This window comes from Prunus avium, chromosome 6 (assembly GCF_965620075.1).
Source record: "Prunus avium chromosome 6, drPruAviu1.hap1.1, whole genome shotgun sequence".
In the NCBI taxonomy this organism is placed as follows: Eukaryota; Viridiplantae; Streptophyta; class Magnoliopsida; order Rosales; family Rosaceae; genus Prunus; species Prunus avium.
The window spans coordinates 33,516,033-33,543,491 of NC_142289.1; the positions used below are offsets into that span (position 1 = coordinate 33,516,033).

Sequence of the window (27,459 nt, forward strand, 5' to 3'; positions counted from 1 at the left end):
GGACCTTGCCTGAGGGAGTAAACACTCCAAACCACTACACTAGTGGGTCCTTTGCAAATTCATATCTTTTTAAATTTATGTATTTACAGTTTGGATGAAATCAAACAATTAATAAAAATGACTCTAATCATTAAAAGCATATGATATAATTGATTTGCTTACACGCAATTGAATGACTGTAAATTATTAAGCTATGGGTGATGTGAGCAATTGCAGTTGGTGAAACTTATAATCTTAACAGATTTGTAGTATATATATGTTCTTAACCACTTGAGATTAAGAGTAATGTTGCCACCGTGATGATGATCATGCTTACATTTTAATTCTTATGATCTTCATAATTATATATTTAGTGAATTTCTGATGCAGTTGCAATCAGCAATGTCTTTTTTTCCTGTCAAATACCAAATTATAATTGTTGTATTTATCTTCTAATTTGGTTGGTCTTATTCTCAATTTGTATGATATCTTATTAAACTGGATAACGTCCACGCAAAGCAGGACATGTTAGGTTAGCCTTTCTTGTGGACAGACATTAAGCAAATGATCCTATCATGAATCTAGTTTTTCCTCTGGAGGTTGACTATGAGATCCATATTGGCCAAATCTATTATGCAAACCAAAAGTGCACAGTACTCTTTATTCTTTTTTTTATTTTTTTTATTTTCTGAAACAGAGTGCACAACAATATGATCCTGATATGAATGACATGGGAAGATTTTGTGAACAGTTAGCCTATATTAATAATATCTCACCTTCATATATTAGACATCAAAGAGGACTTCACATGTTTCTCATGGTTTCAAGGTCAAGGGCCAAGATGGCTTCACATGTTTCTCATGTTTCTCATAGGTCAAGGCTTCTTAAATTAATTAGGGAAACAATACGTTTGATTTCTTTTTACACCTCATTTGCCCTAATGACCAAGTCGAGTTTCGGACCGAAAAAGAAAAAAACCAAGTAAAAGATGATCAGAACAATATGATTTACATCTGAAACCGGAATTTGCATGCTTATGGCCAAGACTGAAAACTGAAATGCATCAAAGGCATTCACAATAGTGATTCAACACATCATATATATATATAGGTCATACATCTTTTTATGCCCAAAATGCACTAGGGGAAAGAGGAAAGCTCATAAATACAGTAAGACTCAGATTCTTGGTAGATAGATGATAAATATATCTACTTCACCAGCCCATCAATGTTCTTCTAACTCTATCTACAATCTGATTCTTAGCTACCATATTTGATAATTGAAATTTGTGGTTCTCTTCCAACAAAAACCTATAAACCTCCCATTCACGATCTGATGCTGAGACCCTTCCAATTTCAGCCTGAAAGACAAGACAAAAAACTATTCAAAATGCTGCAAAATTTGATTTGGTAATTCAAAATTAAGCCAAGCACTGCACTTTGTTACTGGAAAAAAAGGTAAATCACAATAAATTTCCCATTCAACACTTGGGCTAAATCAGAATGCATGGCATGGCATCTCATCCTGTCTTATCCTACTATAGTACTTTCAGAGTTTGAAATGTGTGTGTGCATTTTTTAATCACTTCTGCATTTCCTTACCGAGAAAATGCAAATCCCGAGTGTTTTTAAAGCCAATGTAACATCGTAGAAAACTCGTGGTCGTCCCTTTCCAGATAGCTCCACTGGATTAGCAACCAACAGTTCAGTATCTGGCCCTCGGTTTGCAATGATAACGCGTAAGGGGTGAAGCATCTCCACCTTCAAATGCAAACACAGTGCATTCTGCTTATCAGGATCCACAAACTTTTTCCCATCCTTGTGCTGGATGAAAAGGTCTAAATCACGATAGCCTTTTATATTTGGAGAAAATCTACCGTAAGATATCTGAACAAGGAGATGGCAAACATTTTACATAAGGAAATTGCAAACATATTGCCAATCATGAGAAGTTGGCAAGTATAATGCATATCTTTATATGGAGTTCATGGAGGAAAAGAATGAATTTGAACCCCCATTATGAGTGTGGGAAAATCGTATTAGATCTATCACCAAGTTGTATTTGACCAAAAAGAAAGCAACCATCAATAGATACCATCAGTTGATCATCCCCTTTTAAAGTTTTTACTTATTTATTTCTATGCTGAGAACAATAACCTTTCAGACAACTGCAGTTTATTTTTATATTTATCACCCTTCTTCTTGGGGCTGAGGTTGGAGCCCAATGCCATCTCCATGTAGGGAAACCTGTAAACTAGGAGTATGGGAACCAGCAAACCGCATTCATCTCATTGGCTGGGGGGCCATTCCCATTCCAGGACAGGTTGACCAAACTAACATGATGAAATATCCTCATTATAAAAAAAGATAAGAATTTCTACCTTGATATTGCAGTCTTTCAAAGTTCTCATAATGTCATACAAGAGACCCTTGTGATCAGCACAGTGGATTTGAAGTAATGTATGAGCTGGGCTCAATGAATTGTCCATTGTCACATTGCTTTCCTTCAATTTTGTCATATCTGGACTAAGAGCTTGAGAAAGGGTTTCTTTATCCAATAACTCACACGTAAATAGCTCATCAGCTACTACAGGAGAAAGGGAAGGAATGCCACGGTGGGATTCATACACAGGATCTGCCAGCCGAAGTTCGCAGCTGATACATGACTCACCCAATAGATCATGCAATTGTTTTAATGTCTCATCTTGGCGTTCTTTCGTGTGTAGAAGGTCCCTGAAATGAGAATGTAGCGCATCTCAATTATTAATTACATCAGGATTCCATCTTAACTAACTTTTAAAAGTTGATAAAATCATGTAATTGCAAGAAAAATCAATAAAACATGGACAATAATTCAGATGAGATGCAGTCGTTCCTAGTCTACGTGGTTTGCTCAATGGCATGTTTGATCTTTTTCCCAATCTCTTAGGGAGGGCATGCTTGTAAAAATAATTAAAAGAAAAAACCACAGTTTCCATTTTATTACCTCAAGATAAACTAAGCTATATAAGCCTTTGAGTTCATTCATTTAGAAACCACGTAAAAATGAGAAAAGAAAAAACCAAAAAGTAATCATACTATAATTCTAAAACTCCAAGGCAGCACAAGTCAGTCAAGACTTAATATAAAAGACAAATATAACAAATGTAACATTTATTTTACTTTCTCCAAAGTGGGAAACTTATTGAACTAGACAAATCATGGAACTTGTAGACATCACGTTATCGTCTTACTGCTTACAATGCAGTAGAAAACTGGTAAATTCTTTACATAATAAGAACAAATTAAACAACAATAGAGAAAGTTCTTCAAATTGTCAAAGTACAAATAAAAAAAAATATAAGTCCTAAGGCAAAACTCACATGTTATCTGTTATAAAGAAGAGGTCCAAGACCCTGTCATCTGGGGTTGTGGTCACTTTCACACTTTGAATTGAAAGCTCAAGCTCAGAGAGAATTTTTGTAACATCTAAAAGAAACAAAGTTAAGGCAACATTAGATTACAAGTTAGAAGTTAGAACCACCTCAAAACAATTAAGAGACAGATAAATTTTACTCTTATTATTATTACCATGCAACAACCCCTTGCGGTCAAGGCAAACAAACGTCAATAGATAAACTGCTGAGGATGACGGTCGTGTGGTCTGCTGGAAGAAGTAATACGACACTGTGCATGATGGGCATACAGATTGGAGCTGGTTCTTCAAATTTGACAATCTCACAACTGGTGAGCTTGAATGAGGAAATACCCATAACACTACGTAGCACCATATCCCATCAGTTGAAAAATCTACACCAAGAAATTCACAAAGCAAAAAGGAAAAAAAAAACTATTGAGTAAAATTCAATCACATTAATTTCCAAACGCAATTAATTATCTCTAAGCCACCAGATTAATCTAAAAAACAAAACCCACATGAAAAAATCACTGAAAAATAACAAAAACTAATGATCCTTATAAATGAGCTTGCTTGATTGTTAAATTTGCAGAAAGGTACCTGCTTTTTTAATGCAAAGGCCAAAATCGAGGATTATTCTGCAAATATCGCAGCCGAGGCCGGTCTTGTCCGGGCAATTAACGGTGATGACGCAGGGCTCGCCAGGCCGGTTACCTGTCTGGATCACAACGACGTCGTCGCTCGGCACTCCCATACCGGAAACCGGGAAGTGCCGATCAAAATGGCGCGGTAAAATTACCGGGCAAGAGTTTCGGGTTTTGGGTGGACTTTGGAGGTCACCGGTGATTCAGGTGCCACTAAAATTTTAGAGAGGTAAATGCGAGGACAAAATGTAAGCGGGGAACTTGGGCTTTAATTTTGTCCTTTTGGAAGTTGAGGCTGGTACCATAGAAAACTCCACGTTATCATTTACACGTGGGGCATTGTGGTGGTGGTGTCGGAGCTTTTTGCTGTTCCACTAGGTAGAAGGTTCTTAAAACGTTCACATGCTACTGGAAAAAAGAACACAAATTCATTGGATTATAAATTATTTCGATAAAAGGATTGTAGTACATAGGAGAGAGCCAGGTCGAAAAGGATTAGGCGAAACCAAGGTGGTTGGTGTGAGTGGTTTGGCACACTCATTCCTTAAGAGAGGTCAGGGGTTCGATCCCTGCTCTCGTACGGAGTCACCACTTTGGCCAACACTTTACCCCTTACGGGCCGACCCGGTGTGAGTGAGGATTAGTCTGGGTTGTGATTAAGGCTTAAAGGTGCCACCCATAGTTGGGGCCCATCCAGGACCACCTCATGGTTCAGACAAAAAAAAAAGGATTAGGCGAGTTCATTTACACATAAGAATACAAATCATGGGAAAAATTTAGGCCGGAAAGCCGTGGAGGATTCAGGATTCTCGGGCCAAATGGTCATAGTATAAAAGCATCGAATTTATAAATAAATAAATAAAATAACACTATAAAAAAAAAAAAAAAAAAAAGTACTTTCATCCAAGCTTCAATTGTACCCGACAATTTTTTTGTTGTTGAAAACATTGCATTATAGCTTCATAAATCATTTATTTTTCAATAATTTTAGGCACTTTTGTTAATATCTGATCTAAAAGAGATTATCATTTTTTTATAAATAAAGAATGAAATTATAATGTATAGAGACTACAATTATCTTTTAAAAAAATTCAAATGAAACAAGCCCAACCCCTCACTTTGAAAAAGAAAACAAAACCTTCCCATCTTCTTCTTCACAGTTTCACCCTCAGCAACATCCACCCCAATCCTCTCTCCCGGACCTTCTCAACTTTTATAAATAAATAAAATACTACATATCAATCGTTATTTTTTTTTTTTTTTTTTTTTTTTTTGGATGAAAATCAATCGTTATTCAATATACTCAATCAATCCACATTATAATATCCATAAAAAAAAAATCAATATCAACAAGGGTGGGGGTTGGAGGTTGGGAGGTTTGGAGCTCTTAGGGTTTGAAAGGGTGAGATATGGAATTGGGAATGAAAAAGGGTTTGGAGGTGCTGTGCTGAAATTGGGTAAAGGATGGTTTATTTTATTTTATTTATTTATAAAAATAGTTTTTAAAACTTAGTCTAAAACGATGTCGTTTTGAGGCCAAGTCAATTAAAAAAACATTTGACTGAGCCTTGGACAAAACAACATCGTTTGGCCAGGCTCATTTTAAAAAAAATTGATGCGCAGCGCTTGCAACATCGTAGCAAGGCAGACAGACAGCAGGCTAGGACTTTCGTCGAGCACCTGGTGTGCACACAAGAGATCGCTCCGCTGCTGTCCAAGGGGTCGTTCATAGAGTTCACAGCCAAATTTCCGACATTCCAAGGGGTCGCGTGACCCCTCTTGTCCCAACGTGTGTTCGCCTCTACCGGAAGGATTAGGCAAACTCATTTACATGTAAAGACACAATCGTCGGTCTAACCATTAGACTACCTTCTTTTTTTATGTTATAAGGAACCATAGAGTGATGTTATATTTATTTTTCTTTTTAAAATCCGGACCTCACATTCAGCTTTTCTTTTTTGTATTAATCACATTCACCTTATAAAATGTCTGAGCTATTATTGTCACGGGGTAGGTAGTGATGTGCACGCAGCACGTGACTCGATTTTCCCAACTTTTCTAGAGAAATAGGCTTTTTCTTATTTCTGATAAAATTGGGTAAAAAAATTTCAATGTGACAAAACATAATATTTTCCTGCTTGCACATAAACAAATTATCCAAAACACTTTCCAATCTTTGGCACATTAGCTTAAAGTCGTATCCTAACCTCCATATTTTCATAAAGACACATAATATATTCCTCAATACAAATTATATGGTATGCATGTTTTTAAAATATTCACAAGAAAGGGAGAATCGAACTTAGAGACTTCATGATCACAGTGTTTCTAAAATATTCACGAGGGAGGAAGAATCGAACACGGTCTCTAAGATTAAATCGTGTTTGTCAAACTCAATCAAAGCCCATAAGCATTCGGATGATAAACTGGGTACCCCCCACAAGCATCACCAACCACCACATCCCAAGAAAATACCAGATGGTGCCCCAATTGCCCATTCACCAAGCGTTACGAACTCGACCCAATTCCTAGTTATAGACCCTAATTTGTTTTCAACTAATAAGAGTAACCAAAAGCATACAGTTTGAACCAGATTTTCTCACGTCTTCAGATCACTATTACAAGATTTAAACTTTTAACTTATAGACGAATGTAAGTCCAGACAAAGAGTACGAATATATTTTCGCATCGTTCCATGAATTTTCTCAGCAACCAAACATGTAGCCCAGAAGATAATTGGATAAAAATTCACCACATAACAAAATCACGAGCTTTGCTAACAAATTGAACTTGTATTACTTCAAAATAAGGGAGCAAATTACATCGACGCTAATTCTTAACCACAGAATATCTAATAAGCTCATAGATCTAAAGCCAAGATCTGAAACCACCCTAAACCTAATATGCGCAATACACAGCATGAAAATTCCCAATCTAACCCCCAAAACCATAGAGGGTCCTTCCCTGCCTCTTCAAAGCATACACCACATCCATGGCGGTCACAGTCTTCCTCCTGGCGTGCTCTGTGTAAGTCACTGCATCACGAATCACATTCTCGAGAAAGATCTTGAGGACGCCTCTGGTCTCCTCGTAGATCAGACCACTGATACGCTTCACACCACCTCTGCGAGCCAGACGACGAATCGCAGGCTTGGTGATGCCCTGGATATTATCTCTGAGGACCTTACGATGTCGTTTGGCTCCCCCTTTGCCCAAACCCTTACCGCCCTTTCCTCGGCCTGACATTTTCCCAGAAAACTTTGGGAAATTTTGAGTTTCGAAGAAGATGAGATATTAGAGATGAATTGACGGGTTAAGCAGAGGAGGAATTTTGGGTATTTATATTGTAGGGAGTTGGGGATTTGGAATTTTGAAAGTCTGGCGGGGTTGATAGTGGCCGTTGGATGTGTATGCTTATCGACTGCTAAGAGAGTCGATCCGCGTGAAACTCTGTAATTGGTTTTGAAGCGTTGATTATGTTTAAATCTACGGTGCGGAGATGATGAATTTGGTTTGGCACGGATTGTGCTTTTTTAGTGAGGGTGAATGAGGTGTTTGGTCTTTTGGCGTAGTTTGGAAGGCCAGCCGAAGAGCGCAAAGGGAGTATGCGAATTTTGAGTTTGAAATTTTTGAGTTTGTTTCGCATGAAAATTTTGGGGAAAACAGGCGCGCAGCACGTGCCTTTCGCATCGATGAATTACTAAAACACCCTTGAATACTGTATTGCACTATTTTTTTAAAATTTATTTTCAGTATACTGTATAGGATGGACAAATGAATTTGTGCCCAAAAAATCAAGTATACTGTACCAATAAATCTTTCAGCCACCTTTGGTGTGGTTGACTGGACTTAATTATTTTCAATTCAATCTCCTTCCTTAAAAGTAGGAGCTCCTATTTTTCTGCCAATTACAATTTGATATGTGTAGAGATTTTTATGTTTTTGATGCATTGTTTTTGTATATGTGTCAAACTGTAATTTAAAGGAAGTAAGAATGCCTCTTTACAGGGAATGAGAGAAGCAGTGTCCTAAATATTATGGTAGTTATTTGGTATATTAGAATTTGGCTTATTAAATTGGACAATAATTCAATATATTATATCTTATAAGTCCCATATAAAGAAATGAATTTCATAAGAACTTGTTTGTACTAAAATTCAACCTATCGAAGTTGAGCCACCAAATAAACCCTTCAAGTATGGTACGGTAGTTAGTAATTTTTTAAAAAATTCCAATTCAATTTGAACTAAAAAGCCTTTGTTAAAAACTCGGGATTGTACTTGTGATGTAGTTTTTTTTTTTTGTTCAAATCATATTTGTGGTGTAGCTTTGTCGTAAGTGTTTTGGCTCTTTTAAAATCCTCTTATAGCCGAGCCTTGTAGCGAGAACTTATAACTAAGTAAGACATTAACATGATTATTTTATGACGGAGTAAAACTATGTGAGCAAGATTGGTTTAGTTAGATCACCACCGTGTACACGGTGTGAGGTTGCATTAAGCATGCTCTATCCCCTCGGATTAGTTGGGGCACCAGCAAAACAAAACTTGGTAAAGCAAAGCATCTTATAGATATCCTATCGTTTATAAAAAATTAGCCTCTCTACACGCGCTTCCGCGCCTGCGAGAGGCTTTTTTTTAAAAAAAATTAAATTTATTTTAGAATTAAAAAAGATAATGGGCAGTTGTGTTCCATAAAAATAGGATCCATTATCTGATTTTTCTTTTAATTTTAATTTTTTTAAATATGAAAAAGTATGAATTTACCATATTATCCTCATTTAATTAATAATTTCAATTCTTAATGTTTGCATTAACTAAGGGCATTTTTTGGTATTTTGAATGTTTCACCATTCTCTGCCTTTTGCTTTATATATATAGATAGATTATATATATAGATAATTATAACGTAATCCAAAATTATTATATATTATAAATAATTTTGCTTTTATTAGAATTTGACCCATGGTAATAGTTAGAAGCCCTTTATCTTGTTTTGAACCATCTCCATTGGGCCTACTTTAGCTGCTCGAAACTGTTTTAGCATGAAGAAATGGGAGCGGACGCCATCAGCTTTGTCCAATTCACTCAACAAGCCCACATGTCCACAAGCATCAAATCAGATTAGACCAACACCAAAATCCTACGGTTACAAGTAGCTACAAAATAGCCACAACCCACAAACGGAGAGACTGAGAGAGCAATTGTAGAAGGAAAGAGAAAATTCAGAAATGAGGAAGTTCGATCCATGGCCGATTTTCTTCAAGCGAGAATGGAACAGGAACTGGCCGTTCCTGGCTGGGTTTGCCATCACCGGAACCCTCATCACCAAGTTATCTCTTGGCCTCACTGGTAAACTCTTCGTCCCGATCTGTTCATTTCAATTTTGAAAAACAAAACCCTAATTTCGCTGACCCATTTGTTTCTTCTTAATTTGTTCACAGAGGAAGACGCTAAGAACTCGGCTTTCGTTCAGAGGCACAAGAGGTACCTTTTGTTTTAATCCTTTTATCTGTTGGGATTTAGATAAAGAGAGAAACTAGTTATTATTCAGATGAAGGCAATACAGTCAGTGAAAAAATGCACTCTTTTGAGTTACATGGGCACTTTGACTGATTGCAGGTGTATATAATGAATGTCATCTAGATCCTGCTTCTGTTACTTTAGCAATTTTTATTGTTTCTCATGTATGCGAAAACATCAATTAGAGGTAGGCATTTGGAATCTGAGTTAAATTAGAATCCATAGTCTTTAGGAGGAGGTCGTCATACATTGTGCATTTTAAGCCACAAAATTGAAAAATGATATGTGTTTTCAGAACTTATAATTTTGACATATTTTCATTATAAAAAGAACATGTTCAAGGTGTTGAGATGGGTGAGGGTTAGAATCAGATGGTTAGACTTGGTCTTCTGGTGCTTGATAATCGGGTTGAAATTGTCCAATCACCTTGATCATCTCAACCTTATCATGTTGTAGCAAAAGACCACATGAGGGTTTCTGTTTTATTTTTTATTGATTATATATCTGACAACAAGTCACTTGGACATGAAACCCATAATAATTCTGTTTAATACCTTTTTGGCCACTAAACCAAAAAATTTGGCAGGTTGGTGGTTACACAATTTTCAATACTCAGACTATTCCTATTGTCATCCTGAGCTAACTTTCTTCATCTTTAGTCTTTAGCTAATATGATGAGTTGCATTTGTATTGGGTTAGGAGGTTTTGTAGATTCTAAAGTGTGAGCCTATTTAAAAATTTAGGTTTCGTACTTGTGGTTAACAAGGGTCTGAAAATTCTAAAGTAATGGTCTAGTTAAGTGTCTAAGTTACCCACTATGCAGTTAAGGATACAAGTCAAATGGGTACCTTTACGAGACATGGTCAACGCAATACTCAACTTTTACATGTAACATGGGGTTGGCAGTGATACCATGTTTCAGCTTTTCTTGGGATGTACTGGCATCGATTTCTTTTGATTGCTATATTTGTATGTAGTGTTTTTTTTTTCAATAATCTGATTCTGCTATTTTTGTCAGTTTTGTGTTTTTTGGCATGTATCAATGTTTGTATATCATCCATAGTAAGCCATACCATTGCTGGATATAGTTTTATGAGTATGTCAGTTAAATTCAGTACTTCTTTTGTGTTGTGTTGTAGGTGATTTCTGGATGCTGTTGTAGCCACCTTTCTTCTCTTGTTGCGGAGGGGGAGATTTGCGTGCTTTTTCAGAGACTTTAATAACGAAAGAGAAATGCTTTAGATACTCTTTTTTCTTGAATTTTCTTTTATGTTTGGATGACTTGAATAACATGAGAAGAAAGACTTCTATTCATTGGTTTTGAACTTGGTGCATTTGGCTAGACAATCTTCAAAAATGAAACAAAAGTTGTGTTACACATGTTATTGTTATAGGCTTATAAACTTCTTGTCGTTTCATTCTTGTTCTTAATTTAATTTTGTGCCTGCTCTCATGTCTCATTCGGGCAAAAGTGCTATATTATTTTAGGTGTGGTGTAGAGAATAGCACTGGAGGTGTTTCATAGGGTCTGGAGACAAAACTTTACCATGACCCAAGAGTTTTGGGAAGAAAAATTTCTTGGAGGGTAGGGGAGGGGAACACAACAAAACTGACATCTTGAAAGTTGAAATAAGCCTCATCCAGGCCCTGGAGAGTGATGGGTCTGTGCGATAATTGCCTTTGTCCATACAAGTGGGAGGAATTTCCCAATAAAACAAGTGCCACAGGAAGTCGAAATCTTTGAGTTGTTTTTGGGATGAGTTAAAGCATTTTTACCTTACTGAGCAACTTGTCAGGCATCTTACCATCTTAGAAAAAAAGAAAAAAAATACTTTGGCTTCTTACGCCTAACAGATCAGTCTTAGACACGGGTCCCTTTTGTATGTGTCAAACTCTGATTTGTGTGAAGAAAAAGAAATCAGACGGGCTGTGTTCATATAATCTTAAAAGGAATATGAAACCAAGTGTGCAACCAACCAATAATACAAGCATTAACATCGCATGGAGATTCGATGGAATAAAAATTAAATTGAATTATTGATGACCAAAACTGGCGGGGTCCAAGTAGCACACTCAGCTGAGGACAATCTTAACTCCGTAACAGCACTAAATGCCACATTTTGAAGGATTCTCCTTGGCATCTTAGCACTCACTTTGGAAAGGAATGAAAAAGGCAGAAAACCTTTTAACAAGCACCAGTTCTTATTTTTCTATTATAACACAATGAAATAGAAAGAACAAGGAAGCACAATGTGGTCACATGAATCATTGCTCGTCACAATGTGGTCACATGAATCATTGCAGACGAGCATACTCCAGCGTTGTCAAACATATATTCCAGGACAGAAAGAACAAACCACGCTCGCTCACCTATATTTCCAGCAATATAGACAATCAGTTCTTTTTGGCTGCTCCCAGCCTCAAGCGGAAATCCTCCTCCATGAGAGGCAGGCCTTCCCGTAACTTGATCTTTGGCTCCCAACCCAGCAATTCTTTTGCCTTTGTGATGTCGGGTTTCCGCTGTCTTGGATCATCAGGAGTGTTCTCCACCCTCTTTATCTCCACCCCAGGGTTGATGAGCTGTAAAGTCAAATGCATTTGAAAATTTTCAAAGACGCTTCAAGAAATAAAAACAGCTTCTAGAAAAGAATACCATAACAGCCTACGAATGGAGAAAGACAATGGCGAAGACAAACTGACCTCCTTCACTGTCTCTGCAAGTTCAAGCATTGTAAATTCACCTGAAAGTATACAAAAAAGTCACCTAGGTCAGTAATTATGTGAGCAACTAGAGCACATACTTGGTATAGCTTTTGAGATACAAACACATCACACTATAACATTTATGGTAGATAACCTGGGTTTCCAATGTTTATGGGTCCAGTGTGCTCTCCTTCCATGAGACGAATGAGGCCATCAACCTAAATTTTTTTCAACAGGTTACCATATATAACCCAACTTATTTCAATACACGGCAACAGAATGAAAAGGAAAAGATGTTTCACATACCATGTCAGAGACATAACAGAAACTGCGAGTTTGAGTCCCAGGGTTTTGGACTGTCAAGGGTTCATCACTACAATATTGAAAACAGAGTGTAAAAATAGATCCAAAGGTAAGGATTAAGCTTAAACGGTAATGCAGGTATGGAAGCTAATTTCAAGATACAATGCAACTACACAAATATGTGTGAATATCAAACATATCACTCCTGGCTTTATAAGGCCTTTATGTCAGACACCAACCACTACCCAATCAATACCAAAAACATGCTGGCTAGCTATCTTTAAGTAGAAGGAGACTGAATTAATAAGTGATTAAACTAGCTAGTCATGATTTTCTCCATGTAGGCACTAGGCAAGCTGCTGATATACCCATCATTAAAATCGTGGAGCATCCTAAGGACTCACCGAAGTGCTTGGGCTATAAAATTGCTGACTACACGCCCATCATCAATATTCATGCGAGGGCCATACGTGTTGAAGATTCTGGCAATACGTATTTCTGTCAAAGAGAACAGAGGAAATTAGATACATGAAACTACTGAAGAGCAAACTTTTAACCATTTCAGCACAGGAAAGAATAAACAATAATTTGTTAAGGTGGAAAAGGAAAAAGAGACAACACAATACCTATCCCATGCTGCCTATGATAGTCGAACATCAAGGTCTCAGCAACACGCTTCCCCTCATCATAGCAACTCCTTACTCCTGTGATTATAATATGTACTTATTGAGGTCATGGTCTCATGAACTTAAATAAATCCTTGAACTACAAAAAAAAACTTCTAGCATTTACAAACTATTTCAGTTTAGGTTATAAGGGCAAAGGGCAAGGCTTAGGGCTTTTGTTGATATGTATCAGCATTTCATACAGAACAGATGGCAAGTTCTATCAAAGTATGCTTATGAGTTCCTATCATAAATGCAGACACATTTTTTATTATCCTTGCTCCTTGGTACTCAAATAGGTTTGATATGGGAAAATTCAGCAGATTAGGTTTCATCCAAAGCCTCTATACCATATGTCCAACATGATTGCAAAAAGCTAGACGCAGGGCCTTAATTGAGTGCTCTCCCAAATATTATCAAAGACCCACACTATAGAGGGTCCTAAAGATTGCACTTTTCTATTCACTTCCAAAAGTAAAGCCCATGAACAGTTCAGCATTTCCAGAATCTCCCTCAAGGAAGTCCATCTCAAATCAGGTAAAACATTTAAGAGCTATCTAAAGAGAACGGAAATGGTTATTCTACTTCTTGCCAAATATATTTGCACACAAATTATATCTATAGTTTGAATATATAAGCAGCGACAATCTTCTAAGATCTATCAGAATGCAGCAAACTTTAGGCTTCGAATGAGATGAGCACTTACCGATTGGGTTAACATTACCCCAATAGCTTTCAGGTTGTGGATGCACAAGAGGATCTCCATATACCTCTGAAGTTGATGTCAGCAAAATCCTGCTCAAATATATATACGTAAGACAACTTGATGGAATACATTTATAAATTTATTATAAATGCAAGACTAATAGACCACCTTGCTCCAACTCGCTTGGCAAGTCCAAGCATGTTCAGCGTGCCAATCACATTTGTTTTTATCGTCTGTTGGAGAATCATATGCTCAAATGTTAGATTACAACTTCAATAAAAAAAAATTAAACAGTCTTTCTGTTTAAGGGACAAAATAGATCTTATAGATTGAACAGGAAAAAGAAAGTAAAAATATCATACATATGTGTAAGTACCATATAAGCTGATCGCAAAAATATCTAACAACTTTTTTCATTGCTGATTAAGGGCAAATGACATATTGCCTGCCTTAATTTGCAACACGTTAATATGTCCCCCCCACCCCTGACAAATCTGTCAAACTGTAGGCAATTTGAATAACACTTGACAGGTATATCGATTGCTGGCTATTTAATGATTGAAGAATACATGTTTATACCTTTACAGGATTGTATTTATAGAAAATTGGAGAAGCTGGGCAAGCAAGATGGTAAATTCGATCAACTTCGACCAACAATGTCTCTGTGACATCTATAACAAAGAAAAGAGAGCAATTAAACATAAATGCATTTAAATAAAAGCCATACTTTTGTAAGTGACAAATAAACAAAAACATATGGAAGAAACTCGCTAATAAACCAAATTGTATGTACCATGACGAATTAGCTCAAATCTGGGATGACCAATCCATTTTTTCAGATTGTCCTTGGAGCCAGTGAAGTAGTTGTCAACAACAATAACCTGAGTAGAAATTGGATACAATTTTAATCCTGATGAAACAAATGATTGTGATGTATGATCTCACACTGTGTCAGTTATTGCAATTTTTGTTCATCATAGGTGCTTAATGTTAACAAAAGTTTCCAATCATAAAATATATAAATTAAACTGGATCTTGAACTCATTATGAACAGAAAAACTGACCCTGAGCTTTGATAAGAGAGAAATAAAATGCTGACCTCATTCTTTTCATTTTCCATTAATCTGTCAACCAGGTGAGAACCGATGAATCCAGCTCCCCCAGTAACCAAGATTCTCATATTGGACTGGCACAGTAAAAGTACACAATTAGAGCATTAGAATAACCATATGATCCATATGACAATTTCGTCAGAATGATGACATTTATTAGCCATCTAATAAAAAACAAAACATACTCCTTGAAATGCATAGTAGCATGATTTAAATCAAAACTGTAATGAACCCACATCTCTGCTCAAGCAAACAAAGGAGCAAAAAATAGCAACACGAAGAAGTTAGATTTCACCAAAATCTCAAAACGGGCTAAGATTATAAGGATAGGCAATATTTCCTTGCGGACTCGCAGAATTAAGACATGGGGTTTGACTTTCTGTAGATTGAGGGTAAAACAGAGAACCAAGAAAGACAGATTTTCAATACACTCCACAGTCCTTTCTTGTATATGTTCTCAATTTTATGTTAAAGATTGCTTCGTGGGAGACTGAGCTGAATTTGAAGATCTAATAGTACAAACCTATTCTAGGGGAAAAGATGCATGGAAAAGAAACAAAATAAGATTTAAAAAACGACACATTTGTTATAATCTCTAAATTAACATCCTTCTAATAGTTAGGTTGGAAGCAGTAAATGCTGATAGAGAAATGCAACAACCCAGTGGCATAAATATCAGCACACAATCAAAAATAAAATGGCAACACAGAAAGGTACTACAAGACTGTAAAAAACAATTTACAACAACCCACAAGAAAGATATATGAATAAATAATCAAATAAATTGGCGAGCAGGACCTGAAAAAACTTGGAAAAACGCAAAGGGGATGGCAAAGGAGGAGACTTTGTTGTGGTCTGGTGCACCCCATTGGAGGAATTGTTTGCCATATTCTTAGATCTTCTCGAGAACTCTAAACACCTACAAAAATTTACCAAACAGTCAAACTCTGGGAAACACTATAAACACATTACTAGATGAGTAATCTCATATTGACAAGCCTTCAAATTACACAGAGACTAAAAGATCACTTTTCTTTTTGTTCAGAATCAGAAGTTCAAAGAAAATTATAAACTCTAGAATCATAAAGAAAGATAGAGCTTGAAGTTGAAGTTGAAGTGGACCTGAAAATAAGCTTCAGAGGATGATAACCCAAAACCCCAAATACCCTTTGGATCCAAGAAGCTTAGTTATCATAACCCATTATTTATAGTCCCCCTCTACTCAACAGAACTCCCAAAACCGAAACTTCTACCAAACGATGAATTTTAAATAGAAATTTAAATCAATTAAATAAAGCAAACAGAAAAGCCTTCAAATTCACGGAAAGTCCTGGCCTTTACTGATAGCTCCCCGATAACAATAATTAAGTTTGAAGTCACACCAAACTATATGCCCTTTAGAAATCATTTTCTTTTAAAGGGTACCCAAAAAAAAATCCCATTTGATAATACAACTGTAATTATTAACTTTCAACCCCCCTAAAAAAAAGATTGCAATTATTTATTTACCTTGTGAAGCTAGAGAATCTGGGATTTAAAACCAGGGGTTTATGGGATTAACTAATTAAAGGGTTTAGTGACTAATTACAGTGATTACTGAGCTATAATTAAGGGGGAAATTTAGGGTTTCTCCTAAATCCTAAGTAGACAAAGATGCTTTGGTGTGCCTATAATCTAGTGGGACTAGTGTCTGAGAGACTGGTGAGGAAGTTCTTTGCTTTATTTTCAAGCCTGGAATAAATATAAGATGCTCTCCTGTATGTGTTTGTCTTTTTGTACGCTTACGCATCTGGGGTGCTGACACGTGTACAGTACAACTGGACAAAAAGGTATCTTGATAAGAAGATTCCCTGTTGGATTCTCATATCATGCTTCATGCTTATAGGTTTTGCATTTATATGTATTTTGGATTGGATGAAAGCGGATTTCTCTCATTTAACATAGGCAATTTGCCATTTATCACAAATTCAGAAAGCATTTGCAATGCCTTTCATCAAAGAGAATGAATATGCATATGATTCTCATTCCCTTTTATTTTGGATAAATTTTTATTCCAATTATTTCACAAAATGCAGAATTTGCACATCTGAATAAAGGCAGAAGGCTGCATGAAGGATGTAAGTTATTTGAATGGAGTTATTATAAATAAAAACAAAATTTCAATTTGATTGATTTGTAGTTGCCAAATTTACTAAATAATGAGCATGTTCATGTAATGGTTGCAATTTCATGCATGGCATGATTCAACAAAACAAACAAAACAACATTTCTTTAAGTGTTTTGTCATCTCTTTCTTTCAAATAATTGTGCAAGCATGGTTTTCATTATTTCTGTAAATTATGCATCTTACAGGAGATTTCATACAAATTAATGTGGCTTGAGGGATTCTCCCATTGAGCAAGTTCCTTGATTTCCTCTTCAATCTCTCTCGTTTCTCTTATTATACTACTTATGCAGAACCCTAAAGCACTCAAACATAAAACCATTTGACTCTTGAGCTCCTCACTTTGGACATGAATCTTATCAACTACTTCTTTTGAGTGTTGGAGATAAGAACTTATAATCGTATCCATCTCTTCATCCTTGGAACCGCAAATCAGAAAAATAGTTGGGTTTCCAGATTTCCCCAACTCAAGATCATGAGCTATGTCACTCCTTTGGTCAAGAACTGTGATTGATTTTATCAAGGTGATCTCCTTGAAGCATTCTATCAAAGAGCCAACCATTTTCTTGAAAAGTTCAAGGTCACATTCTACTGTATGTACAATGTCCTTCCAGGAAGCCTCAAGCATTTGTGAATTTTGTTCAAGAGCAGCTACTGCATGAGCACTATAGAGTAGGAGGTCCATCATTTTGGACAAGGACCTCAAGAGTTTTCCATAGCAAGCACCATGAAAAGGCCAAAACCAGAAATTGGGCTCTGCCTCAGCTTCTCCAATCAACTTCCCCAATTCTTCAACATGATTTTTCAGTCTCTTCTGGTTCTCTTCCAAAAGGGCTCTGCCTGATTGAAGACTCACTGAGTTAATGCACTCCTGCAATGTATCAAGAGTCCTAGAAAGTTGAGCTTTTGCAAGAGTAGAAGCTCTTGTGGGCTGCAAGAGTAAGTCAACCATAATTGAACAAGATAATCCAATGAAGGTCTCTGTGATTCTGGCTATGGCAAATTCACTTGGAAGGCCAAAATTTGCTCTGCCCAAAATTAGTACAGCTCCAATTACTGCAGAAATCCCACCAGCCTGGCCGTACATTCGACTACGCTGGAGAAAACTGGTGAAAATAAACCAAGGAATAAGGGATAAGAGTCTTATGGACAAGAACCTTTGGAACAGAAAGCAACCCAAAACTCCATACACAGTGCCAAAGACCGTCCCCTGTGCTTTAACATTTGCAACTTTGAATGCTGCTTCTCTGGCTGATGCAAAACTGATAGCTACTGGAAGTCCAGACCAAAAACCATTTTCTTTGCTGTATACCAAACCAAAGAACACAGCTAGACCCAAGGAAAGTGAGCATTTGAAAGCTATCATAAGCCTCTTGCTCCTTACCTTGATGGACAAGTTACTCAATACCTCTTTGAAACAGAACCCATTTTGTTTACGTGAATCGATTGCTCCTTCATTTTGGTGAACCAATAATTTGCCTTGCTCTGTGGGACTTGTGGCTGATAATTTTCCATGCAAGAGCTTTATGCAAAACAGAAAGAAAATTGGGGGTAAATCCTGGTGGGTTTGTGGGATGGTTTTAAGTGTTTGGAGGAACCTAACATTTTCTGCATTTGATTCAGGAACAGTTGTTGAATCACAAGGTGCGCTTAAGTTTACTCTAAGTAGGCCATCTTTGAGATTTCCATTTACCACATTAACTGGGAATGAAGAAGTACTGGTCAATGCCATTTCCATCCCTGTTAAGGGTATCTCAAAGCCTTGCAATCTATCTCCTGGATTTGCATACTTGTATCTCGAAAATTTCAGAGGAAGTTTCTCCCACTTCATACTTTCCTGCTCAGAAGAAAAACACAAATCAATGTGATTAGCACGCCTGAAATTAGAGATGGATCAATTGACAAAAAGGTATTTATGTCGAGCAATGCTATGCTCCTATACTGTTAGCCCTCATTTGTTAGGAAGGATTAGACTAGACTGGACTAGACTAGAAAAATGTGCATTTCATGTACATTAATTCAAGGCATAATATGAATATTTGTTTAACTTGAAGGAAGAATGGGGAGTATCTATAAGAGGTTGATGACTAAAACTTATCCCTAGTCTTCCTTCATCCTCCAAGTTAGACAACAACAACAATATCCATATTTAGCCTTAATTGCACATGACATGTAGCCACTTTTCCAGTCTAATCTAGTCCTCCCTATCACACCAGCGCTGTTAATACTTAATTGTAATGGAAATTAGAAGGCCACGTCTGTGGTAAGTTGATTGTTGGCTAAAGCAAAACCTCAACCTTATCCTTTGTTATCTAACTAGGAAAAATATCCTACCAGTAAATAAGAGTGGGTGAGGTAGACGTGTGGGAGTGTATTTGTAAGGGAACACGAGTATCTACAAATATCCAAAATAGCCAATCGTGTAAGAGGGAGAATAATAAGTGTCCTCCTCCAAAATGAAATGAAATGGGCAGCAGCCGAGAGCAAAGAAGAAAAAAAAGTGATAAGATGAGCCAATCTGTATTAATAGTAATGCGTTACGAGAATGTGGTACAAATAATTTTATTTCGAATCGTGATATATAGTTGTTGTGTACTTAATGTATACATAAGTTTGCTTACTTGGTGGCGCTTGATAGTTTGGAAAAGCTTGGTTGCTGTAGCAGCCAAGGACTTTGCTTGAGAAATTGATGCAAGTGCGGATGTACTGTTTTCTGCACAAAAGGCCTTCACAAAGAGCTTGAGCCTCTCTGAAGCATTCTCACCAAGTAGCTTTGCGTTCTGTTCAACCTACACAATATATTGGAACACTAATAATATTTTCTTTATTTTATATAATAAATAGTGAGTATGCAGTATTATCCGTACTCGCAGTTTGTCATTATTCACGGGTGTTTTAATATAATAAAAGATTATAAACTTTCACATTGGTATGGACATATTACAAGTACCTCTCGAGAAGCCAGGCGTGGGAAGGGAACCAAAAAAGCCAGAACACAGGCCAAGACTCCAATCCCTGTACTTGCTGCCACGTGGACAGGGTGCATGATGGCCTGTATCTCCCCACTCTTTATATAAGCTATTACATACACAATCACAATCTGTCCCAAGGCGATGCGTCTGCACACCAAGTGAGTAAACTCTGGCAGAGCCACCACAAATGCAGCAAGGCCCACCGCCAAAGCGGTGATGCCACTCGAAAGCCGGGCCGGGCCTATTAGCCACAAGCTCAACATGGCCGGTCCGATAGTTTGGGCTGTGGCGTAGAGCCCCAGCCATAAGCCACAAAGTGTGTTGCCTAGAGTCGCATCGGGTGCAATGAGAATCACTGTCACATAAGAGAATGCTGGGAAGGCTACTTGGTGTTGGAGAGCTTGTGGGCCATAGAGGGTGGTGAGGGCCACTATGGTGCAAGCAAGGCATGTACGGAATGCAGAGGCTAGGCATGTGAGCCAGAGAGCTTGTGCTCGGTTGGTCTGGTCTGGAGAGGTTGCCATTGTTTTAGGAAAAAATGAAATGAAAATGGTTGTAAGGTGTGTTTGGTGATAGCTGTGTAGGATATGGAAATGGAGCTATATATATATTGTGTAGGGTTTGAGGGTTGAGTGGAGTTTCTGTGAGGGAAAAGAGTGATTGGTTTTTTAGGTCTTATGTGGAAGGCTCCAATGGGACCCACACCAACCCATGTAGTGAATGGGGGTACTGATGCTAAATATTAGGTTCCTTGCTAGTAAATGATGATTGGTGGTGAATGAGATGATTTTGATTTCCAGTGATGGCTCTGTCACTTTTGACTTTTGGTACCAAGGTCCAAGGTGAAGAAAAAAACAAAACACAGTAAAAACTCCTTGCAGGTCAAATTTGTTTGTGTAAATTCATCAAATTACCACTCTCTTTTGTTTTCAACAAAGAAATCTTTGCATGCTTAAATAAATTCATCAAATTATCACTGGTTGAAGCCTTTGAATGCAACACCAACTCAAATTCCAATGAAACAGGGAATTAACTTTGCCTTTTTACAATTTGAAGAAGCAAAGCATAAATCTAAGCACTAGTAAAGCAAGCAAATAGTGGGAATAAAGACTAAAAAAGAGCCAAAGTGGGAATTCCCTAGGTTTCCACTCAACATTTCTGTCTCTTGTACTAGATTTTGTCCCTCCTGGAGGGCAAGGGTCAAGTTTGGGATGCTAAGAACTGCTCTTATCAAAAGCAAAGTTGCATTGCAGCTTCTTATGTAGCATACCTCACCTAATTTTAGCACACATATGAAGCACGCCCTTGTGTGCTTACGTGTTTGAAGGAAGTTGCACAAAGCTCAAAGGTCATGTGTCCACTACTCGTATAATGGTTATGGGAGGAGTGTCATGGAAGGACATTTTCTTTACAGAATAATGCTAACATCAGTTGATCACACACATGCAAATGACTCGATAGGAACCTATATATATCAACATCTCACTGCATACATCAACGAGTCACAATCACGCGTAAGTGACTTACACACACCATAGCATAATTCTTACATTACATGCATCCACAAGCCACAAACGAACTTTGTGTTGGCTGACATCAGAAAACAGATTAGGAGAGTTTTTCATGGGAAATGGTAGCACCCTCCTCTAGCAGCCTTATTCTAGGCGCATGCGGTGGGATCCTATGTAAGAAAGTGAGATTTGTTTGTCTGATATTGTAGTTGGTCTATCTGGTAGTGACTCTATTCTAAATATATATATATATTATATCTTGTCCTCTACCATGGACTTAATATGTTTTATATTAATTACTAATGCTCCCTAGCATTATGGATAGATAATTAGAATAATTATAGCCAAGAAAACCTATCATGCAAAATTAACCTATCATTTATCATGCTGCAAGAAAACCTATCAGCATAAAGTCAGGCTTAGGTTTGCTTACTGTATAAAATGGTGCAATCCTGGTTCCAAACATCAACTCAATAATGGAAAGTTTATATAGATACGTATCAAGGCAGAGCATCCGGATCCAAGTCAAAAACTGCCGTGTCTGAGTCATGTATTTATCTGTTCAGAATCTGAAAGGTCACCACAAAAGTTTGTTTGTTGCATAGACTAAAAAAGAACCAAAGTTTTCCAAGCATGGTAATGGGGATGGGAAAAAAAAAGGTGATCTTCAATTTCAAGAGTGTGGATCGCCTAGATATTTTAAACAAAATCATTATCTATAAGACCTTGTGACGTCCTTTCAATATTACACTTGTTTTTATCTTCTGGGTTTAAGATATATACTGGTCTAAAAAATAATGTTTAAGATATACACAAGGCGTAAGATCCAAATATTCATAATAATAATCTAATGGTTAAAGGATTTCTGATTTGGCTAATTTGAAGGGTGATATTTGATTGTTGACCTAAAAACTAAAAGATCCGGGTCATGAGATGACATTGTGGAGCAAACCCAAACGAGTGATGAGTGCCGTAAAAACTTACTAACCAGTTAGTACCTGAGTACTTGTGTGTGTATAATATATATGTTGTAATATGGGAGGGAGATTTGAATACTTGTGCTAATCAAAACAAGAAAAGTTCAACAAATATTGCAATTTGCAACCATCTAACCCAGTCAAAAGAGTCTGCTGATCACCCTAGCGACTTTCTCCATCATCATGAGAATTGAGATGAAGTTGCCACCCTTAGAATGAATAGACAGCTTTTAACAGGATGCTATCTGAGTACCCATAATGGTTTGACTTCTTTCAATACCCCTTTTCGGCTACTAGCTATTTTCAGCCATCTTCATCCAAGAACATCAATGCTAGAAGCCTACAAGTACTCCAACAACCCAATCTTTTTAGGCTGACTCCCATGGTTTTCTAAAGCATACGACAGCTGCTATTTGGGATATTCCACGAATCAAATTTACAGTCATACCTCCACAATTGAAATCCACACTTCAATGGGGAAAAGGCTAAATAGGGGAAGGATAAAAAAAACAAAAAAGAAGAAAAGAAAAGGTCCAATCCTAACAAGATGACAAATAAATATTGACACCAAAGTGTTGAATACAATACACTTTTCATCTGTCTAACAGTAACATACCAACATGGAGAAGCATTGGTTAACTGCTAGACATAAAAGCATATATTCAAGTAGAGGCAAACATAGAAAGTTCATATTATATATTTAGCTTATACAAAAATTAAGCTAATTATACAGCTTCTACTACCAAACATATCAACTAATATATGACAACAAATCCCACCCCGTGGAAAAACTTGCATACATGCACTGGCTACTTTGCAGAAGCACCAAGTGCTAACAGACTATGGGGAATAAATGGGACGGCTACTTATACCAAACATATCAGCTAAAACCTCGCCCGTTCTTTTGTTCTTACCTCACTTTGGAAAAATCGGACGGCTTTCAGGGTCGATAAATCCAGCAATAAATGCTATGAAAACCCAAATCATAAGGATGCCAACTATCGCAGTTCTCAGCACCTGATCACAATTGCGGTCCATGTCAACCTCAGCCTCATAAGTTGGATGGGCTGTGACTGGATTCCCACCCTCACGCACATTCGGTCTCTGCTCTGTCATGGCCATTTCATTTGTGTGAGGCTGCTGCATGTCTGTGATGTTAATATCTGAACATATTTTGCACATGCATTTGCCACCAAGATATGATGGAAGTGTCTCAAGGTACTCAGATAGAATCTTCCGGTACATCTCGCCTTCAATTCTCAACTTCTCTCGGGTGTAAGGTTTCAAAACCTGACAAGAGACCACAGATAAATGTTTATTCATAAATGCAAGGAAGTGCCAAGCTTTTACCTACTAAAATCATAACAAGAACTTCATAAAAGAAAAGAGAATCTGTAAACCCCGTAAATCAAACATTCAGATCCTAATCAGAGTAATAGACTTACTTGAATAAAAGTTTGAGCAATAACACGAAGCACTGGAGGAAGCTGTATAACAAACAGACAGCCAAGACGGTTGGGGAAGTGATCTTGCAAAAGGGAAGAACAAGTCCTCATAACTTGCATGGGAATTTTCAATGGAGATAGACCTTCACAATCTACCACAACTGTAATTTGAGCATTGTTGGCATCAAGCAAATGAAAGACACCGTGCTCTACTTGAGAAACTGCAGTTAAAAAAATTAATTTCTGTCAGAACATGTAATGGATAAGATATACATGAAAATAAGCATGCATTATATACTACAAGACCACAAAGGAGATAGACTGCTTAAGACTTCAAATGAACCATACCCCCTGTGAAAATTTCCCTTCGTCATTAGCACCAAATAATTTTGAGGATTGCACACTTGATGAAACCGAATATAGTAAATCAAGCATGACCACAACACTTAAAAACTATATTTTAGAGCAAGCTAATGTAAATAATGCTTCAGTAATTTAAAGAATCAAGCCTTAAAGTTAATTAACTGAATATACAGGCCATTTCTTAATGGTCCTGCTGAAAGCACTTAGATACTTATCAATACATTCAGTTTGTTATGCTCAATAGGAGGCTCCAATTCACATTGAAGAAAGAGGGGAAAAAATCCTCAGATAAATCAGATGGGCTCCAATAAACAAAGGGCTGAATAAGAGCGATTCTGAGTAGATCTGAACAGATCCATCTCACAGCAATAGGTGTGGCTCAACGGGAGAACCAAGTAAATTTATTAGAGGGGGCAAATAAACTTACTGATTGCTTGAGCAAAGCGTGGTCTATCATGAGATGGCAAGCTGGTGCAAGCTAGCCCAAGTCGTACAATGAGGCAAGGTCGGTGTTTCACATCAAATCCATGCCAGAAAACCATATTTGACCACATCTCAAGCTCCTGTACAGAAAGAATTCCATAGGTCTCCCTCCAATTGATCGTCTTCTTTATTGAAGATAGCAAGCAAGAGAAGTCTCCGTTTGCAGCAGTGTAAAACCTGCGAAGTTCCTCCTCATCAATTCTGCATAAACATTAGCATGTCATGGTCTGCTGCAACAAGAAGCAAAGAAGTTCATGCATATAGGCAAGTAGAACAAAACAATAGGTGAAACCTCAGAACAAGGTTAAACCTTTTTTGAGAGAAATGTAAGAAAATAACATTACGACAGGGGTGCAGAATTTTATTTTTGAAGCAACCCTACCAAGTGAAAATGATCATTTGCCAAGAAGTAAAGCAGAGCGGATAATGCAACTGGGAGGTATTCATAAGATAATGATGTTGGTGAACATAATTCATCTACAAGATTAAGAGAATTCCATACAAATATAGGAAATGATACCCATGTGTAAGTATTTTATTTTCTCTTGATGAAATTTGTTAACTAAGATCAACCTCAACCCTAACCCCACCCTTTAATTTGAGGTTAAAGCCAAGGGAACATAAGAAGACAAACAAAATAATATTGTAGAGGCATACAAAACTGTAACAAAATTTCATAAACCTATTAAGAGAAAGAAAGGTTTCAAGTAAAATTTGTGTTTGGATATTAGCACATGTTATATACAGAGTTAGAATTTTTGGCACATAACTATCAGGAAACAAAAAATGGCACATGCATTAAATCACCTTTCTGGCAATGTAATCCCTTGTATTTCCAGCTCTTTGTGGAGTTGTGTCAACCACATTTCAGGTTGTACATTTTGAGGAAATTCATCAGGAATCCTGTGCATTACATAAGCAGTAAAATTGATCATAAACCCTTGAAGAAAAAAGAAACCTGATGAAAGCAGTAAAATTGGTCTTCCAAATCAATAACAATATGAGTAACTCCCATTGCTTTTGGACATTTAAAATGACTATTCATTTAGCAAGCAGAACCATTATTTTCACAAATCCAATTGACCAAAGCTAGGAGATGTTATTGAAATACAAAGTTATAAGGAACAGTTGACCCCTTATTATAGCATACTCACAAAATGAATTGATGAGGTGTCAGATAATGAATCAGGTGCAGAAACTGAAAAGTTCATTTCTTCTATTACCTTGTATCCAAAGTAGAATCGTTGATACACTCAGAGGATACTTCTGAGTCCACTTCTGAACATGCATCAGAATTGTTGATGCCATCAGAGGTTCTATTAAAGAGCTCAGCTTCATCAGAGAAAGCCGTTGCAATGGAGAGCACTAGTAATGGTTTCGAAACTACCTGGAAGCATGCAACCACATCAAATCTCCCACATAATGATTCATGTAAAAAGAACTTGGCAATCAAAAAGTTCCATCCAAATACGCAAAAACCAAGAATATGAAGTAGTAGTGTAAATCCCACAAGACCTTTTTCTGGGTTCTTAAATTGTGGTAGAAATATGACAATAATGGGAAAAAGAAAAACAAAGACTTCAAGAATTTGACCTGCATGCCATTGACCAAAGCCTTGAAGGGGGCAAATCGTTGAAACCACTTGAACGGTGGATAGCACAGAAATTGCAAAGCCTGAAAGCCACGCCATGCCCAAGGGCACTTGGCCTTTGAGAACCTCCTTACTGTCTCCAATGCGGCCATTTTGAGCAAAAACAATGCCACCTGGCTCGCAGCTCCATTCCCGATTCGAAGCGAATTAATGCGCTGCAAAGAGGCGTTGGGGCGAGAAGCAACTATATGATCATGCGACTTCTTTTTTCCACCAGTCATAGCAACATTGGCCTCTTGAGGGATTCTACGCGAAGTGTCTCCCATTGTGCGGAAAAGGAAAACCACCTGCAATTGGTGGTGGAGGATGTATTTAGCAAATATGTAAATAAACACGGTTGCGATAAGTAATTCTTACTCATTCCGATTCATTTCAGTAAAAAAATTCTTTTCTTTTCCCTCTCCGCTTTCTCTCAATTTCTTACCAGCCAAACACTGATAAGTTGATAACCAGTGTGTGAATTCCTTCAAAGGCCAATCTAATCTCAATTGCGACCTATTCTATAAAATTGAAAATGAAAACAATATAATTGGAGCTCGAAATCAAAGAAACAGTTCTCAGTTCTCACCTCAAAATCTTAGCGATCTGGAGATTGTGCTCGATCGCGATCTTAGAAAGAGAGCTGGAATTGGATGAGCTAGGGTTGGGAGCATTTGGCGGTTCTGAGAATCGGAAGAAGCGATCAAAGGATATTTTGTAGGGAAGCCTTTTCGAATTAATGTGTGGATTTTTGGTTGGGATATAAATATGAGTTCGATCTCCATCGCTATTGAGTAGCAGTAGCAGGGGGAGGACGAAGGAACAAACCCGAATGAATGAGAGAGAGGCAGGTAGAGCTTTTCGCACGTGACATGCAGACATTAG

General features: G+C 37.3%; 6 protein-coding genes across 8 annotated transcripts; 1 reads left to right on the forward strand and 5 right to left on the reverse strand.

Moving 5' to 3' along the window:
• Positions 1-1,026: 1,026 nt before the first annotated feature.
• Positions 1,027-4,285, reverse strand: LOC110762090 (ACT domain-containing protein ACR9). Its single transcript, XM_021964696.2, has 6 exons — positions 3,976-4,285; positions 3,549-3,767; positions 3,341-3,446; positions 2,360-2,711; positions 1,581-1,865; positions 1,027-1,339 (listed from the first exon to the last, which is right to left on the reverse strand). Exons 1-6 carry the CDS (start codon positions 4,127-4,129, stop codon positions 1,193-1,195), a joined length of 1,263 nt encoding a protein of 420 aa, XP_021820388.1. The 5' UTR covers positions 4,130-4,285; the 3' UTR covers positions 1,027-1,192.
• Positions 4,286-6,791: 2,506 nt separating this feature from the next.
• On the reverse strand, positions 6,792-7,342 carry HIS4 (histone H4). Its single transcript, XM_021964649.2, has one exon. It carries the CDS (start codon positions 7,263-7,265, stop codon positions 6,954-6,956), a length of 312 nt encoding a protein of 103 aa, XP_021820341.1. The 5' UTR covers positions 7,266-7,342; the 3' UTR covers positions 6,792-6,953.
• Positions 7,343-9,177: 1,835 nt separating this feature from the next.
• On the forward strand, positions 9,178-10,958 carry LOC110762103 (ATP synthase). Its single transcript, XM_021964712.2, has 3 exons — positions 9,178-9,369; positions 9,462-9,504; positions 10,680-10,958. Exons 1-3 carry the CDS (start codon positions 9,249-9,251, stop codon positions 10,681-10,683), a joined length of 168 nt encoding a protein of 55 aa, XP_021820404.1. The 5' UTR covers positions 9,178-9,248; the 3' UTR covers positions 10,684-10,958.
• A 597-nt stretch (positions 10,959-11,555) lies between these two features.
• LOC110762082 (UDP-glucuronic acid decarboxylase 5) lies at positions 11,556-16,722 on the reverse strand. Of its 3 annotated transcripts, none has more exons than XM_021964685.2 (13): positions 16,539-16,722; positions 15,828-15,948; positions 15,017-15,103; positions 14,711-14,798; positions 14,497-14,588; positions 14,086-14,150; positions 13,918-14,006; positions 13,173-13,250; positions 12,951-13,044; positions 12,550-12,616; positions 12,398-12,461; positions 12,241-12,281; positions 11,556-12,120 (listed from the first exon to the last, which is right to left on the reverse strand). In XM_021964685.2, exons 2-13 carry the CDS (start codon positions 15,915-15,917, stop codon positions 11,935-11,937), a joined length of 1,041 nt encoding a protein of 346 aa, XP_021820377.1. In that variant the 5' UTR covers positions 15,918-15,948; positions 16,539-16,722; the 3' UTR covers positions 11,556-11,934. The 3 variants fall into 3 exon arrangements, with proteins under 3 accessions (XP_021820377.1, XP_021820376.1, XP_021820378.1); XM_021964684.2 differs by lacking the exon at positions 16,539-16,722 and adding an exon at positions 16,152-16,393; XM_021964686.2 differs by lacking the exons at positions 15,828-15,948; positions 16,539-16,722 and adding an exon at positions 15,215-15,619.
• Positions 16,723-17,322: 600 nt separating this feature from the next.
• LOC110762072 (P-hydroxybenzoic acid efflux pump subunit) lies at positions 17,323-20,877 on the reverse strand. Its single transcript, XM_021964669.2, has 3 exons — positions 20,144-20,877; positions 19,815-19,982; positions 17,323-19,030 (listed from the first exon to the last, which is right to left on the reverse strand). Exons 1-3 carry the CDS (start codon positions 20,687-20,689, stop codon positions 17,354-17,356), a joined length of 2,391 nt encoding a protein of 796 aa, XP_021820361.1. The 5' UTR covers positions 20,690-20,877; the 3' UTR covers positions 17,323-17,353.
• Positions 20,878-23,288: 2,411 nt separating this feature from the next.
• Positions 23,289-27,405, reverse strand: LOC110762097 (SEC14 cytosolic factor family protein / phosphoglyceride transfer family protein). Its single transcript, XM_021964705.2, has 7 exons — positions 27,164-27,405; positions 26,538-26,882; positions 26,168-26,331; positions 25,752-25,847; positions 24,889-25,145; positions 24,099-24,319; positions 23,289-23,943 (listed from the first exon to the last, which is right to left on the reverse strand). The coding sequence occupies exons 2-7, from the start codon at positions 26,859-26,861 to the stop codon at positions 23,569-23,571; spliced, it is 1,437 nt and encodes a 478-aa protein (XP_021820397.1). The 5' UTR covers positions 26,862-26,882; positions 27,164-27,405; the 3' UTR covers positions 23,289-23,568.
• Positions 27,406-27,459: the final 54 nt, after the last annotated feature.